Source organism: Aedes albopictus, chromosome 3 (assembly GCF_035046485.1).
Source record: "Aedes albopictus strain Foshan chromosome 3, AalbF5, whole genome shotgun sequence".
NCBI lineage: Eukaryota > Metazoa > Arthropoda > Insecta > Diptera > Culicidae > Aedes > Aedes albopictus.
In genome coordinates this window covers 206,530,445-206,546,465 of record NC_085138.1, presented here as the reverse complement: position 1 = coordinate 206,546,465, position 16,021 = coordinate 206,530,445, and the positions used below count along the sequence as shown (strand labels likewise).

The 16,021-nt window shown below is 45.4% G+C and overlaps 2 protein-coding genes across 3 annotated transcripts in view; both read right to left on the bottom strand.

Annotated features, from left to right (window-relative positions):
- The window catches only part of LOC109432771 (homeobox protein unc-4), a 182,643-nt gene that overhangs the window by 23,497 nt on the left and 143,125 nt on the right, over nt 1–16,021 (bottom strand). The window lies entirely within an intron of this gene.
- Nucleotides 368–12,374, bottom strand: LOC115255438 (uncharacterized). 2 transcript variants are annotated; one of them, XM_062858696.1, is made up of 2 exons: nt 557–12,374; nt 368–491 (listed from the first exon to the last, which is right to left on the bottom strand). In XM_062858696.1, exon 1 carries the CDS (start codon nt 11,259–11,261, stop codon nt 4,419–4,421), a length of 6,843 nt encoding a protein of 2,280 aa, XP_062714680.1. In that variant the 5' UTR covers nt 11,262–12,374; the 3' UTR covers nt 368–491; nt 557–4,418. The 2 variants fall into 2 exon arrangements, with proteins under 2 accessions (XP_062714680.1, XP_062714681.1); XM_062858697.1 differs by having other exon boundaries at nt 368–4,192; nt 4,259–12,374.

The window sequence follows — 16,021 nt, the reverse complement described above, 5'->3', positions numbered from 1 at the left end:
GACCTTTTCGGCCTAAAGACCTTTTCGGCCTAAAGACCTTTTCGGCCTAAAGACCTTTTCGGCCTAAAGACCTTTTCGGCCTAAAGACCTTTTCGGCCTAAAGACCTTTTCGGCCTAAAGACCTTTTCGGCCTAAAGACCTTTTCGGCCTAAAGACCTTTTCGGCCTAAAGACCTTTTCGGCCTAAAGACCTTTTCGGCCTAAAGACCTTTTCGACCTAAAGACCTTTTCGGCCTAAAGACCTTTTCGGCCTAAAGACCTTTTCGGCCTAAAGACCTTTTCGGCCTAAAGACCTTTTCGGCCTAAAGACCCTTTCGGCCTAAAGACCTTTTCGGCCTAAAGACCTTTTCGGCCTAAAGACCTTTTCAGTTTTGGTTGCGACTGTGATGGAATGTAACTTGAAAATGGCTTTTTCAGTCTCGACAAAATTCAAATACTGCTATTTAATTTCGTCCAACGTTTCGGTCGCATATAGGACCTTCATCAGGGACTCTAAAAATGATTGTTTATTTAATCTGGTGATTTTTACAAAAATATTGGAAATTATCAATTTTTACCAATTATCACAGATTCTTCGTCCAATGTGTTCTGTTGAACAAAGGTTGTCCAGCGGAATGAATTTCTGCGATCAAAAACATACATAATTACAAAAGTTATTCTTCGCAATTTTCATTCTTCCCACGCAATTTCCTTCAGTGTACTTACTCCCTCACAGCAGTTAACGGTTGGGATTCGGTAATTGTGGAAAAACCCTTCCGGAATCATGATGTTCATGATGTGTGCTCGTGCAATCGATCTTTGCTGCTGGTGTGCGTGTTCAGAATCATCTTGGATTGTGTATTGGTGTTAGTGTTGTGTTTTACAATTTTGTGCGAGTTTGTTTTGATCATCTGTTTCTCGTTCGTTGATGTTGTCCATCCAAACTGTAGACGTACAGGGCGGTCTGTCCGAAAATCTACGGTCAACCGAAGGCGCACAAACCCGGCCTGCCTTTACGCCCAGTAGTACCATGTATGACAGCGCCGTCGTATGAGCTCTCCAAGTACATCAGTAGAATTCTCCAAACATCGATGACCAGCAAATACAACGTTACGGATTCGTTCTCCTTCTGTGATTTTGTCAACAACATACAACTTCCAGAAGGCTACATTCTTGTGTCATTCGATGTAGTAGCCCTCTTCACATCTATCCCCAAAAATCTGGTACGGCAGAGCATCATCCGCCACTGGGACGAGATCAAGCAACACACTCAAATCTGCCTTGATCTGTTCTGGGAAGCAGTAGAATTTTGCATAGATGCCAGCTACTTTGTCTTCGAGGGGACCTACTACCAACAAATTTTCGGCACCGCGATGGGGAACCCCCTCTCGCCGATTATTGCCGACTATGTGATGGAGGAACTCCTCGACAGTGCTGTTGCAGCAGCCACAGTAGAGATTCCATACTTGTAAAAGTATGTGGATGACCTGTTCCTAGTACTCCCTTCTGATAAGGTCGAGGAAATGCTCAACATCTTCAATCAGCAGAACGAGCACATCCAGTTCACCGTGGAGAAAGAAGAAAGCAACCGCTTACCGTTCCTGGACATGATGATGGTTCGTCAGGATGACCAGTCGATCAAGACGGAATGGTACATGAAGACTATCGCGAGCGGAAGATTTCTTAACTACTACTCCTGCCATCCGATGAACCTTAAAATCAACGTTGCGTACAACTTTGCAAAACGGGTCATGCAGTTCTCCACCAACCTGAGCCTAAAAAGAACAAAATCGATTATATTTGGGCTCCTTCGAACCAACGATTACCCTGCAAATATCATCAACCGTGTAATAAACAGGGTAAGTGGAAACCAAAGCAGTCGAACAGCTATGGAAGCGAGCAGTAATGAAAACGAATAACAAGAAAATCCAAAAACATACACGCTAGATTGATAATACCCATTAATGGGTATTTTAGTACCAATTTCGAACTAAAGTGGCTTAACCCATTTAATGGGTATTTGCCGTTTACCCATTAATGGGTATTAGCGTGGGACACAAAAAGACATTTTACTCCTGTACACTTTTTGAGTTCCATTTTGGTCCCATATCAACTGTGCAAAATTTCAGATCGATCGGTGAAACAATATTTTAGCGCCAGCCATTTTAAGTTTTCATACGATTTAGTATGGGAAAAATCACTTTTTCAAAAAAAATCGCCACAGGTTGCCCCTCAACCCGTAAAAATAAATCGATGAATGATTTCTGTTGGAACCCTCCGAAAACCGCAAAGCGATCTGAGGCATGTGAAAAAAGTTATTGACTGAAAACCGAATGGCATGCAAACGCTATTTAACATGTAAGGAATAACAATAAATAATAAAATCTCGTTATTTCATCGATCGGGTGAGGCCTAATAACTTTTTCCAGGAACGTCGCATCGATTTTATGTCTTCGGAGGTCTGATTCGTAGTGAAGTTTTCTACAGAAATCATTCATCGACTTATTTTTAGGGAACTAGTGGTGACACCTAGCGATTTTTCTTTGAAGGAGTAATGTTTCCCCATAGTAAATCGTATGAAAACCTAAGAATGGCGGGCGCTAAAATATAGTTTTTCCGATCGATCTGAAATTTTGCAAGTTGATATTGGACCAAAGTGGAACTCAAAAAGTATACAGGAACTAGAGTTTTCCTTTTTTTATATTTTCCCATATAAACCGTGTACCAAGCTAATGGGTATTCGCTCCAAACTTCATAAAATGGGTATTTTTCACTCTTGTTGTTTGCACAAAAAATGGGTGAAAATGCCCCATTATTTCGAGAACGATTTTGCAGTTTGAGGTTATGTTTATTATAGGTTTTATTCAAATTATATCAAAAAGAAATGATGAAAAACAATGGTTTTCTGTTAAACTATAGTATTGTTCCGTCTATTGAAGCGTAGAACATCATATTTAGTTTTCCGCACCATTTTTCTAAACTGCTCCAGAAAATCCTAATCCATCGCAAATATCCACAACATCTCTCGAGGAACTGCAATTAGAAACGTATTTTGATGGGAACAACTTACAAAAATATTCACTGACATTACTTACGGGTTGATACACGGGTTAAATATTAATTATTCAAAATGTTTCCTCCTCCTTCCTGTACATAATCACCACTTTTATCAAATTCTTCATACGACGAAACCACAAAATCGCAAAGTTGAGAAATGGCGGACTTGATTTTTTTTTCAAATTGATATGCGTATTATTTACCCATTATAATGTTAAGAGAGGAAACTTCATAATGGGGCTGAAGTACCCATTATTTGTTTTCATAAAAACACCCATCTTTTGACAGCTCTATATTGAATCAAAAAATGGGTACAAGAACCCCATTTAATGGGTATTTTCAAACTTGCGTGTACTGCTCGCTCACAAACATTTCAGGACAAACACCGACAATAACAAAAACACTGCAGAGGGAATTTCCAAATATACACATCGCAAGCAAACAGCACAAAAACATTGGCTCGCTGCTCCCACTGGTCAAAGACCGAACACCAGTCGATGAGCGCAGCAATGTCGTCTACAAAATAGACTGTGCTCAATGCAATGCGTGTTACATTGGCATGACAACACAAAAACTAAAATCCCGCATCTCCAAACACAAGTCTAACATGCGAAAACTGGAAACACTGAGAAATGCAGGACACACTATTGAAGACACCGCAATCCAATCTATATTGGAAACCACGGCCCTCATAAATCACGCGGCACGAGCGGAACACTCATTCAAGCTAGATGTACGAAAATTCTGGACACAACAAACATAGGAAAACATCTGCCTATTCTGGAGAAGTGCCACATCCACAACACACGCAATACAGTCAACAAACGGACGGACACCGACAACCTCCACGTCGCATATGCCGGGGTTCTCCACTGGCTGAAAAACAATCAACATCATCGAACGAGAAACAGATGATCAAAACAAACTCGCACAAAATTGTAAAACACTACACTAACACTGTTGGGGAAGATTTTTCAGTTTGGACGTCGGAAGAACAATCCTGATAGCGGGTCCGTTTGACACAGCTTCAAAGCTATTAATTTATTTGCATGTTAGGTTTAGGACAAATTCATAGTTCATGTTTTACTTACATTTGGTGTTCTTTACTAGTTTTAGGTTATAACTGTCCAATCTGATTTCTCCGTACTAAATTTCATCTGTGATAATAGTTGTAAGTTATTTGTAAGTAGAGTATCATATTAAATCAATTTAGGAATATCTACCTGCGAGTTCACAAATGTATTAATAATTCAATTTAGGATAAGTAGAAATACGATTTTAATTTATAATTCGCTTTAACTATAGTCAATCGACCTTCTCACTTCGATGCTTTGTCGAAATTGTTTTTCTTCCATCCTATTGCATGTACATGACAATTCCCCATCAGCCGTCAACGGCTGACAGACGATTAAAGCGAAGGGCGTACTCGGAGCTCACTTCATCGAGTTCGAAACTACCCAGTGGTTCGCCAACATCCCCCCGCCCGTGTAGTTCCGATACGCCAGACTCCGGTATATCTGACTCTGCTTTCGACATCTCTTTTACCTCCAATAGCGCCAACTTCGTTGCTGACCGGTTGACCAGTCCTCGTGCCGTCTGCACTACTGCTCTGCGGACTTGTCCATCCTTTCCTGGTAGAACTTCCACTATTCTTCCACGAACCCATCCGTTCCGCTTCCCTTCTTCTACCACGACAACCAGATCTCCCGGTTGCAGTGGCCTTACTGGATGGAACCACTTGGTACGCCGCGTCAACGTGGGAAGATATTCGCGGACCCAGCGAACCCAGAAAGTATCAACGAGATACTTCGCCAACTTCCAGCTGTCTCTAAGTGGTGCCTGCTCCTCTTCAATGTCCCGACTTGGTTGATTGATGCCTTGCGTTCCATATAACAGGAAGTGATTGGGAGACAGGGCTTCTTGATTCTCATGATCCAGCGGGACATAGGTCAGTGGCCTGGAATTCACGATAGATTCTGCTTCCAGAGCTATTGTTTCCAGGACTTCGTCACTGGGGTGGCGAGGATGATCTGCGATCGCCGACATTGCTACCTTCACTGACCTCACCAAGCGCTCCCATGATCCTCCCATATGGGGGGCGAGTGGGGGGTTGAAAAGCCATCGTGTGTCAGAGTTCGTAAAGGTTGTTGCACAGCACTCTCCGATCGCACGAAGTTGTTCCCGAAGCAGGTTGTTCGCGCCCACAAAATTGGTTCCGTTGTCGGAACAGAAAGTTGCGGGAGACCCTCTGCGCGCAACGAATCGACGGATGGCCATGACACACGACTGCGTCGATAAACTGTGGACCACTTCGAGGTGCACGGCCCTGATGGACAGGCACGTGAAAAGAGCGATCCATCGTTTAACCGTGCTACGTCCTTGCTTCACGAAAACAGGCCCAAAATAGTCCACTCCGGTATGAGTGAACGGTCGGATGAACGATGTTAGCCGAATTTCGGGTAATGGTGCCATCATTGGCTCTTGGGGAGTCGCCTTCCGCACACGGCAATACTGACATTGTTTGGCTACCTTCGATACAACCGAACGGAGTTTTGGTATCTGGAAACGTTGCCGCAATTCATTAAATATCGTCTCCTTGTTTCCGTGTAGGAAACGAATGTGGTAGCTTTCCACAAGCAGTTCCGTTACCCGATGTTCCTTCGGGAGAAAGATAGGGTATTTCAGGTCCGTGGATACAACAGGGGCTGCAGTTATGCGACTGTTCATCCGCAGCACTCCATTGCTGTCCAGCATCGGTGACATGTTGAACAGGGCGCTCGATCTCTCCAACTTCCGAGGTTCTTCACGAGGGTGTTCTTTGTTGTACAGAAGCGTAGAGTATTCCTCCGAGTATGCTTCTCTTTGCACTTGCCTCCACAGCAGTGTTTCCGCACTCTGCAGTTCTTCCTGCACCAACGGTCCGTTCACCTTCAGGCTAAGGAACCGTTTGACCGCTCTGATAACGTAGGCTGTAGCTCGTACTAATCTTGTCCATTTGGAAAACCTCTCGACAGCTACGATGAACGGTGGATGCAGCTTTCGATGGTGCAAGAACGCTGATCGCATGTCTTCCGTTGTTACGAAATCCTCCGATGTATGTTCAGTCCATTTTTCCGTCGTGTCGGATAGAAAACTTGGGCCGGAGTACCACCAATCTTCTGGGTTGAAACTTGGTCCGTCCTTCCACTTCGTTGCCTGATCAGCAACATTCAGTTTTGACTGAACCTTCCTCCACTCGCCGATGGTGGTTGTAGTTAAAATCTCTCCAACTCGAAATCCAACGAACTGATGGTAACGCCGTGTTTCAGACCTCAGCCACGCCAAGACCGTTGTAGAGTCTGTCCAGAGATATCGTGCCGAGATAGGGATTGTTAGAGCCTTGCATATGGTGTCCAGTAAACGGCTCCCGTTAAGAGCCGCTTGCAATTCCAACCGTGGAATGGATAACGGTTTCAGCGGCGCTACTTTCGTCTTCGCCACTATCAGCGTACATCGTGGGATCCCGTTATCGGAACTTCGCAGGTACGCAACGCAAGCGTATGCATTTTCGCTGGCATCCACAAACATATGGATCTCGGCGCCATTGCATACTGATCTATTACCGGAGAAGAAACACCTTGGTACGCCAACTTCGTTGATCTTCAGCAGCAGTCCACTCCATCTACGCCAGTCTTCTAGTATTTCGCCACTAATCGCTTCGTCCCAGTCTAAGCCTTCTCTCCAGATGCGCTGCATGATTAACTTGCCGTGCACTATGAAATGCGCTACCAAACCCAACGGATCAAAAAGAGACATTATGGTCCGTAAGACTTGGCGCTTCGTAGGCGTCGTGTTGTTCAGCACAATGTTCCGTACTTCTTCTTTCAGGTCCAACTCGAACGTGAAGATATCCTCCTCCGGTTTCCACACCATTCCCAAAACTCTTTCGACGATCGACTCCAATTTGACTAGCTTTTGTTCAGCTTCGCTGACTTCTCCGATGCGCTCGAGAACTGCAGGTGAATTTGATGCGAAATTCCGGATCTCCATTCCAGCCATGGCGTGAACGTGTTTCACATCTTCGATAAGCTCCACTGCTTCTTCGACCGTATCAACACTATCCAAAAAATCATCCACGTAGTGGTTTTCGACGATGGCACGGGCTGCCTCAGGATATTGCTGTTTGTAGTCCTCTGCGTTCCTATTTTTCAGGTACTGAGCGATGCAAGGTGAGCACGCAGCGCCAAACGCGGCGACATCCATCACGAAGATCTGTGGAGGTTCTTCAGGGTGCTCCCGGAAGAGAAATCGTTGTGCCTGTCTGTCCTCTTGCCGAATCCGGAATTGATGAAACATTTCCTTTATGTCTCCGCTAAAGGCTACGCTTTTTTGGCGAAAACGCAGCAGAACAGATGGTAGCGCTGTTAACAGATCCGGCCCTTTCAGCATCAGGTCGTTGAACGAAACACCTTCTGATCGGGCTGCAGCGTCCCAAATAAGACGGACTTTTTCCGGTTTGCGTGGATTTCTCACCACCCCCAGTGGCAAGTACCATACCCGGCCCGGTTCTGACGATTCCAACTCGGCAGCGGTAATTCGATGAGCGTATCCTTTGGCCACATACTCCTGAATCAGTTGCTTGACTTTCTCTCGTAGCTGCTCATCTTTCGCCAGCTTACGCTCCAGAGCTTCCGCTCTACGGACTGCCATACTGTAGCTATTTGGAAGGGAAGGTTCATCGTTTCGCCACAACAGGCCAGTTTCCAGCCTACCGTCGATCCTTCGGGTAGTTTTCTGTAATATCTCCAACGCTCTCTTGTCTTGTTCCGATAGTGGGCTCTGGTTGACGCTCGCTTCATCGACCGCCATAAACTGCCTGAACAGATTGTGTAAATCCGTGTCTGCGCCGTGTAACTCTTGGTGCGTGTGCACGTACTCTACTGGACTACTACCGACGGTATGTTTTCCGAAGAGGCTCCATCCGAGCCGTGTTTTGACCGCGACCAGCTCTCCGTTTCTACTCTCTCGACTTTTCAGTGTACTGATCAGCTTAGCGTTATCTACACCGATGATGAGACGAGGAACAGCACTGGTGTAACTTGACAAAGGAAGCTTTCTGAGGTACGGATGACCCAGACAAAGTTCCTCGTAATCCACCGTTTGGCTTGGCAGTTTTAGTTGGCCAACCGTCCTTGCCTTCAGTGGGAACATGTTTGCTATGTTGTGCCCGGAAATAGCGACATTGACGTGCTGGGAATCTTTCTCGATCCTCGTAATATCTCCAGTCCAGCCCAGACACAACGGCTCAGCCGGTCCCGCTGCACCCAGTTGTTTGGCTACCTCTGCTTCCATCATCGTCGATGAAGATCCATCATCCAAGAACGCGAAGACCTCTACGCTGTTTCCGTTGTAGTGCAGCGTCACGGGAAGGTAACGCATCAAAGCACAAGAGGTAACGGAATGGTGGTTTTGATGGACGATGTTTCTTTCCGTCGGCGTTGATGTTGGAACTGTTCCAGTCTGCACCTTGGCTAGGTGTAGTAAAGCGTGGTGACGCATGCGGCAGTCTCTAACTCCACATTCTTGTTTTGAACGACAAGGCCATGAACGATGAGGGATCAAGCATATTCTACACAGCCCTTTTTGTCGCAAAACCTTCCATCTTTCGTCTACACTCAGTCGCTTGAAGTCTGGACACTCAGCAACACGATGGTCTGTCTTGGAGCAGTGCACGCAGGGCTTGACGGTGGGGTTACTTGATTCAGTCCCAGACGACCCCGATGTATTTGATGAAGATTGATGGACGAACAGCTTCTCCTTCGCCGCTCTTTCTCGTTTCGGCTTCTCCTGTTTCTCCGCCGGCTGTTGTCCTATACCAGTCAGGAGAGTCACGTCGCTGGCCATCGTAACAAGGTCCTTCATGAAGTCGTTGAAGGTCGCCAAATTCACTGTGTGGTAGTGACGCTTAAAGGAAGCCCACTGTAGTTTCAGAGTCGGCGGAAGTCTGTCTACCAGCTCTTGCAGCAACATTGGGTTGCTAATATGCTGATGTTGTTGGGCTAATATCATGTGTTCCACCATGTTCCCCACGCCCATTCCGAACTTGATCAGGGTTTTCAGGTCATCACCCCTGGGTGAGGGTATTTCGCGCATCCGCTTCAGAAGGGAATGGATAATCACTTCCGGTCTGCCATACAATCGCTCCAGGGTTGCCAGCACGTAGGGAACTGACTCCGGAATCAGCAATCGACTTCTCACGCTTTCCAACGCATGTCCACGTAAACATCGTTGAAGTCTCGCCAGGTTCTCAGCGTCGTTATACCCGCAAGCCTCTGTCGAGTTGTTGAAGGAACTCAGGAAAAGCGGCCAGTCCTGTGGATCTCCAGCAAACACGGGCAGCTCTTTTGGAATAACTTGGCGAGCGGCCAGTTGTTCTGCTGTGGGTCCTCGCACTCGACGAGGTTGCGATTGGCTCGAGTTCTGCCATTGCTCACGCTGATCCGTCCGGTGCTGATGATTTGGTCGTGTCGTTGGTTCCGGGTATGTCTGATGTCCCGGCAGTGGTTCCAACCTAGACGTGCTCGGAAGAGCCCCTTGCTGATAGCCTGTAGACGTCAAATACTCTGTGGAATTCAGAGCATAATCCGGTTGGCCGTACGTTGAATGGAAAGGGATCGATGGCAGATATCCGATGGTTCCAAAATGCGGAACCGATGGCCACGCCGGGTTCCATGTTGCTGCCGTTGGTTTCCTCGCAAAGTTCTCGTATCCGGGGGGAGGCTGATTCACAAATTGGTCTCTAGCACTTGTCACTGTACACTGTTCACGACCGGACGGTGGTTGTACCTCTTGACGATCGGGCACACTGTATTGCTGCTGTTCCACCGGAGGCACAAATGAACGATTCACTTCACTACCGTGACCGGGCACAAAGACGGACGATTTCGGAACGCGCATCTGATTCTGATCGGAAAACGGTTGCTTCGCGGCTGGTTTTGATTCGCAAAACTGCGCGGATTTCAACGACGGTATTTGACCCATTGTGTTCAACCCTGGGGGAGGTTCACCCGATGTTGGCACAGTGCCCAGAGAATGATTTAGTGCTAAGTGACCCTGAACTGCTCCTAGCTGATTGCCTAGCTTGGCTGGATTTTTATGGGTTTGTCTATGCCCTGACTGTCTACCTACGATTTGCTTTATTGTTGGTATTAAAGGTGTACTGGTTTGGCCTACTTCTGGTATAGGATGCAATCTGACGTGCAAGGTACTAACGCTAGTTCTCACCTGGCTCTCTGAAGACAAACCTGAACCGGTAGGTGACGCAACTCGTACACCACCCGCGCGTGACGTCATACCTGCATTGATTTTCGTATAGGCTGCTCTTGCCTTCTGCTGTACCCGTTCTTCGGACTCCAGTTCACCGGTAGTAAGCACTCCAGTATGCCTGCGGGATGACGGAATAGCTCCGGCCGACGTGTCTGCCCCCAAGCCTTGGTGGGACGTAGGTACTTGGGCCGCTACTGTGAACTCCGTGGAACGAACGGTTTGCTGCTCTTCCAGAACGCTGACGACGCTGGTCATCTTGTTGGGTTCAGCTTCTCGGTCGCCTTCGGCCGATGCGGGTTGGAGTGCTTCTTCGGGAATAGCTGCTAACGTGATCTGGTCTTCGGATTCATCTGCTGGAGTACGCAGGGTTCCATCTAGGCTTGTGGATACGATTTGAGCCGACGTGGTAGCTACTTGACTATTTGCTCCATCTGTCTGACTCGATGCACCGACCCACTTCTTGGTACTCTCGCGGATTTGCCTGGAACTCACTCTGCTCTTGACGCTACGATCCTCATCCTCATCCTGCAGTTGTGCGTCAAGGATGGCAAACTGTTGTTTCTCGAAGTCCTCCTCGACCTGACGCCGCAGTCGCTGGAACTTCTCAGCATCTTCGAGCTCCCGGAGACGGTTTTGCTTCTCCTTCTCAAGCTGTTGCAGCCGCAGTGCCACCCGTGCTGAGCTGCTACCACTATGTGACGTTCGCCGGGAGCTGCGGCTCGTGCGGTGGGATGAAACAGTGACGACTTCATCGCTCTCGACGCACCTCTTGCAGGTGAAACTCCGATCGGGATCGGCAATCGAGTCTCCCACGTCCGCGCACGAATAGTGTACGTACCCGTCACAGCGGTCACACTGGACCAGATTATCGGCGTTGTTCGGTCTGTTGCACATTATACAGTGGCTGTCCGATGGATCCATTGTTCCTTTGTTCGGATGGCAACCACATGTGCTTCGAAACAATCGCAAATCTTTGAAGATTTTTGTTGGGGAAGATTTTTCAGTTTGGACGTCGGAAGAACAATCCTGATAGCGGGTCCGTTTGACACAGCTTCAAAGCTATTAATTTATTTGCATGTTAGGTTTAGGACAAATTCATAGTTCATGTTTTACTTACATTTGGTGTTCTTTACTAGTTTTAGGTTATAACTGTCCAATCTGATTTCTCCGTACTAAATTTCATCTGTGATAATAGTTGTAAGTTATTTGTAAGTAGAGTATCATATTAAATCAATTTAGGAATATCTACCTGAGAGTTCACAAATGTATTAATAATTCAATTTAGGATAAGTAGAAATACGATTTTAATTTATAATTCGCTTTAACTATAGTCAATCGACCTTCTCACTTCGATGCTTTGTCGAAATTGTTTTTCTTCCATCCTATTGCATGTACATGACAATTCCCCATCAGCCGTCAACGGCTGACAGACGATTAAAGCGAAGGGCGTACTCGGAGCTCACTTCATCGAGTTCGAAACTACCCAGTGGTTCGCCAACAAACACCAATACACAATCCAAGATGATTCTGAACACGCACACCAGCAGCAAAGATCGATTGCACGAACACACATCATGAACACGGAAAGCAATGGTGATCGATCAAGCGCGAGGTGTCAAATTCCAGTGCGGTAAAATTCCGGAAGGGTTTTTCCACAATTACCGAATCCCAACCGTTAACTGCTGTGAGGGAGTAAGTACACTGAAGGAAATTGCGTGGGAAGAATGAAAATTGCGAAGAATAACTTTTGTAATTATGTATGTTTTTGATCGCAGAAATTCATTCCGCTGGACAACCTTTGTTCAACAGTACACATTGGACGAAGAATCTGTGATAATTGGTAAAAATTGATAATTTCCAATATTTTTGTAAAAATCACCAAATTAAATAAACAATCATTTTTAGAGTCCCTGATGAAGGTCCTATATGCGACCGAAACGTTGGACGAAATTAAATAGCAGTATTTGAATTTTGTCGAGACTGAAAAGCCATTTTCAAGCCAAAGACCTTTTCCGGCCTAAAGACCTTTTCGGCCTAAAGACCTTTTCGGCCTAAAGACCTTTTCGGCCTAAAGACCTTTTCGGCCTAAAGACCTTTTCGGCCTAAAGACCTTTTCGGCCTAAAGACCTTTTCGGCCTAAAGACCTTTTCGGCCTAAAGACCTTTTCGGCCTAAAGACCTTTTCGGCCTAAAGACCTTTTCGGCCTAAAGACCTTTTCGGCCTAAAGACCTTTTCGGCCTAAAGACCTTTTCGGCCTAAAGACCTTTTCGGCCTAAAGACCTTTTCGGCCTAAAGACCTTTTCGGCCTAAAGACCTTTTCGGCCTAAAGACCTTTTCGGCCTAAAGACCTTTTCGGCCTAAAGACCTTTTCGGCCTAAAGACCTTTTCGGCCTAAAGACCTTTTCGGCCTAAAGACCTTTTCGGCCTAAAGACCTTTTCGGCCTAAAGACCTTTTCGGCCTAAAGACCTTTTCGGCCTAAAGACCCTTTCGGCCTAAAGACCTTTTCGGCCTAAAGACCTTTTCGGCCTAAAGACCTTTTCGGCCTAAAGACCTTTTCGGCCTAAAGACCTTTTCGGCCTAAAGACCTTTTCGGCCTAAAGACCTTTTCGGCCTAAAGACCTTTTCGGCCTAAAGACCTTTTCGGCCTAAAGACCTTTTCGGCCTAAAGACCTTTTCGGCCTAAAGACCTTTTCGGCCTAAAGACCTTTTCGGCCTAAAGACCTTTTCGGCCTAAAGACCTTTTCGGCCTAAAGACCTTTTCGGCCTAAAGACCTTTTCGGCCTAAAGACCTTTTCGGCCTAAAGACCTTTTCGGCCTAAAGACCTTTTCGGCCTAAAGACCTTTTCGGCCTAAAGACCTTTTCGGCCTAAAGACCTTTTCGGCCTAAAGACCTTTTCGGCCTAAAGACCTTTTCGGCCTAAAGACCTTTTCGGCCTAAAGACCTTTTCGGCCTAAAGACCTTTTCGGCCTAAAGACCTTTTCGGCCTAAAGACCTTTTCGGCCTAAAGACCTGTTCGGCCTAAAGACCTTTTCGGCCTAAAGACCTTTTCGGCCTAAAGACCTTTTCGGCCTAAAGACCTTTTCGGCCTAAAGACCTTTTCGGCCTAAAGACCTTTTCGGCCTAAAGACCTTTTCGGCCTAAAGACCTTTTCGGCCTAAAGACCTTTTCGGCCTAAAGACCTTTTCGGCCTAAAGACCTTTTCGGCCTAAAGACCTTTTCGGCCTAAAGACCTTTTCGGCCTAAAGACCTTTTCGGCCTAAAGACCTTTTCGGCCTAAAGACCTTTTCGGCCTAAAGACCTTTTCGGCCTAAAGACCTTTTCGGCCTAAAGACCTTTTCGGCCTAAAGACCTTTTCGGCCTAAAGACCTTTTCGGCCTAAAGACCTTTTCGGCCTAAAGACCTTTTCGGCCTAAAGACCTTTTCGGCCTAAAGACCTTTTCGGCCTAAAGACCTTTTCGGCCTAAAGACCTTTTCGGCCTAAAGACCTTTTCGGCCTAAAGACCTTTTCAGCCTAAAGACCTTTTCGGCCTAAAGATCTTTTCGGCCTAAAGACTTTTCGACTTCATGACCTTTTCGGCCTAATGACCAATCCGGTTTAACCCTTATGTGGTCAGCAGGGTACCCGGGTACCTTTTTCGATTTCAAATCTCGATATTTTTATGATTATTGAGAGTAGGAAGTTAAAACTCTGGCAGATCTTAGAACTTGTGAATAGGTGAAAATTTAAACTAATGGATCACTGAAATAGCTGAAACGGCCGCTATGAAAAGAACAGATAGCGCCACCGTAGCCTTGTGTGTTTGACGTAACTCGACTGCTTTCATTGTGTTACAGTCCATATACGGTGACGCTTTTGTTTTGATGCGGTGAGTAGCGAAAAAGTTGGCTACAATGATCCATTAGCAACATCTTCATAATCCCGCCCTTATTTAGCCTCAAGTGAGACAAAAGAAGGGCAGCCGATTGTCTCGGAGAAACACAAGGTCCACTGCACCATTGCTCCGGTTAGCGCAGTAAGGGCAACATACTGTGGAGGGCGCCCTGGTACTCCACAGGTTCCGTTTGCGGTTAGGTTTTTATTAGACCCCCTAGCTATTCATTCCTAGGCACGGTAAGCATGAAGCCGCATCACACCATGCATTAGGGGTCCCCTGTCGGTGGACTCTTACCAACGAAACAGGCGGTCCGTAGTGTTATTCTTAGCCAATTGAGACAATCGCTACCGACACTACACAGCTATCTAGGCTGATCGAGAAAAGAAGTTAATATGGATGATCAACTTCATACGGACACGAACTGCCAAAATTTGCAGGAATCCTAAAAAAAACCCGGAGAATGTTTGGGATGAATCTTCGAAAAAAAAATAATCCTTGGAAATGAATTTCTGCTTGATCAACGGGAATCCCTTGGAGGCACTAAAGACGCAATCCTTGGAGAAACCCTGAAAAACATTCCTGGGGGTTTCCCGAAAAAAAATTTTCAAGTGTTCTTAATTCTTTTAAGGAATATACAACATAATTTTGAAAAAATCTGAAGTAAAACCATGAACAAATACCTTTAGAAATTATGGAAAAATAATGAAAATATCGTGGTTCCCTGGAAAAATCCTCTAAGTTTAATACTGTGGAAGTGCTCATGAAACACTAAGCAAATAGCAGAATTTGTACAAGTGGGTATGTTACGCCAAAAAGACAAAAATAACATCCTGAAGAATCCCGGAAGAAATCCATGGAAAAATCACTGAGAAAATCCCTACAGAAATTCTAAGAGAAATCTCTGGAGCAGCCTCTGCAGAATAAACAATATTATAGAGAATGTCCGTACATTACAGGAAGATAATGACTGCGTTCATAAAAGTGTGACGATCCATGCAAATATTGTGGAGGTCCTATAAAAAGGGCGACAATTTGTATATTTTCGTGATATAATTAATGGACGTCCCCGTTGTCAGACATATCAGTTATGCATACTACTCTGAATACGGCTTTAAATTAATGTTAAAGTTCAAATATAAAAATAAGAATATTTCACGATGTCATAACTGGCCCTGTTTTATCACCCCAAAATTGACAAGGGAGGTGATAAATCGGGACGTTACGGCCGGAAATACCGGATGAAAATACCGGAAAATCTCTGATGAAAATACTTTCAGTTACTTTTTGCTGATATCCTGGAAATGTCAATGGTTTAGGTTTAGGTCTTCGGTTTAATCATTATTTAGCCAAAGCATGTTTGACCTGATGGCTTTTGGAGAAATGGCATTCGGCCAAACACGTGAACAAGTGAAACATCAAATAATACAAATACGGCTGCCCCAATGGCCAGATTGAACCCCTACTGACGTTTTCATGAGCACTAATCTTGATTGATTAATTTGTCTTTATTTCAGAGACTTTTAACCCTTGGCTGGTTCGTCTCTTACAAATCTTGAAAATTCGTAAACAAATGCAGGGCTGGTAGCAAAACATGATGCTCAAAATAGTTAATTTAGTGACCAATTTCTCGAAAATAGTGACCAAATAGTGACTTACAGATAGCAAAAAGGTTACTAAATAGTGACTTTTAGCACACAACAAAATATTAGTGACTAGGAATTATTGGACGTACTTTATTCCGAAAATCTTGGAGTATCGCATAATGAATATTTTTTTAAGAAAACTTTCACGCCTATTCCAAAAA

Excerpts from the sequence above, each read along its gene's own strand:
- LOC115255438 (XM_062858696.1), bottom strand. The coding sequence starts at position 11,261 with ATGGATCCATCGGACAGCCACTGTATAATGTGCAACAGACCGAACAAC.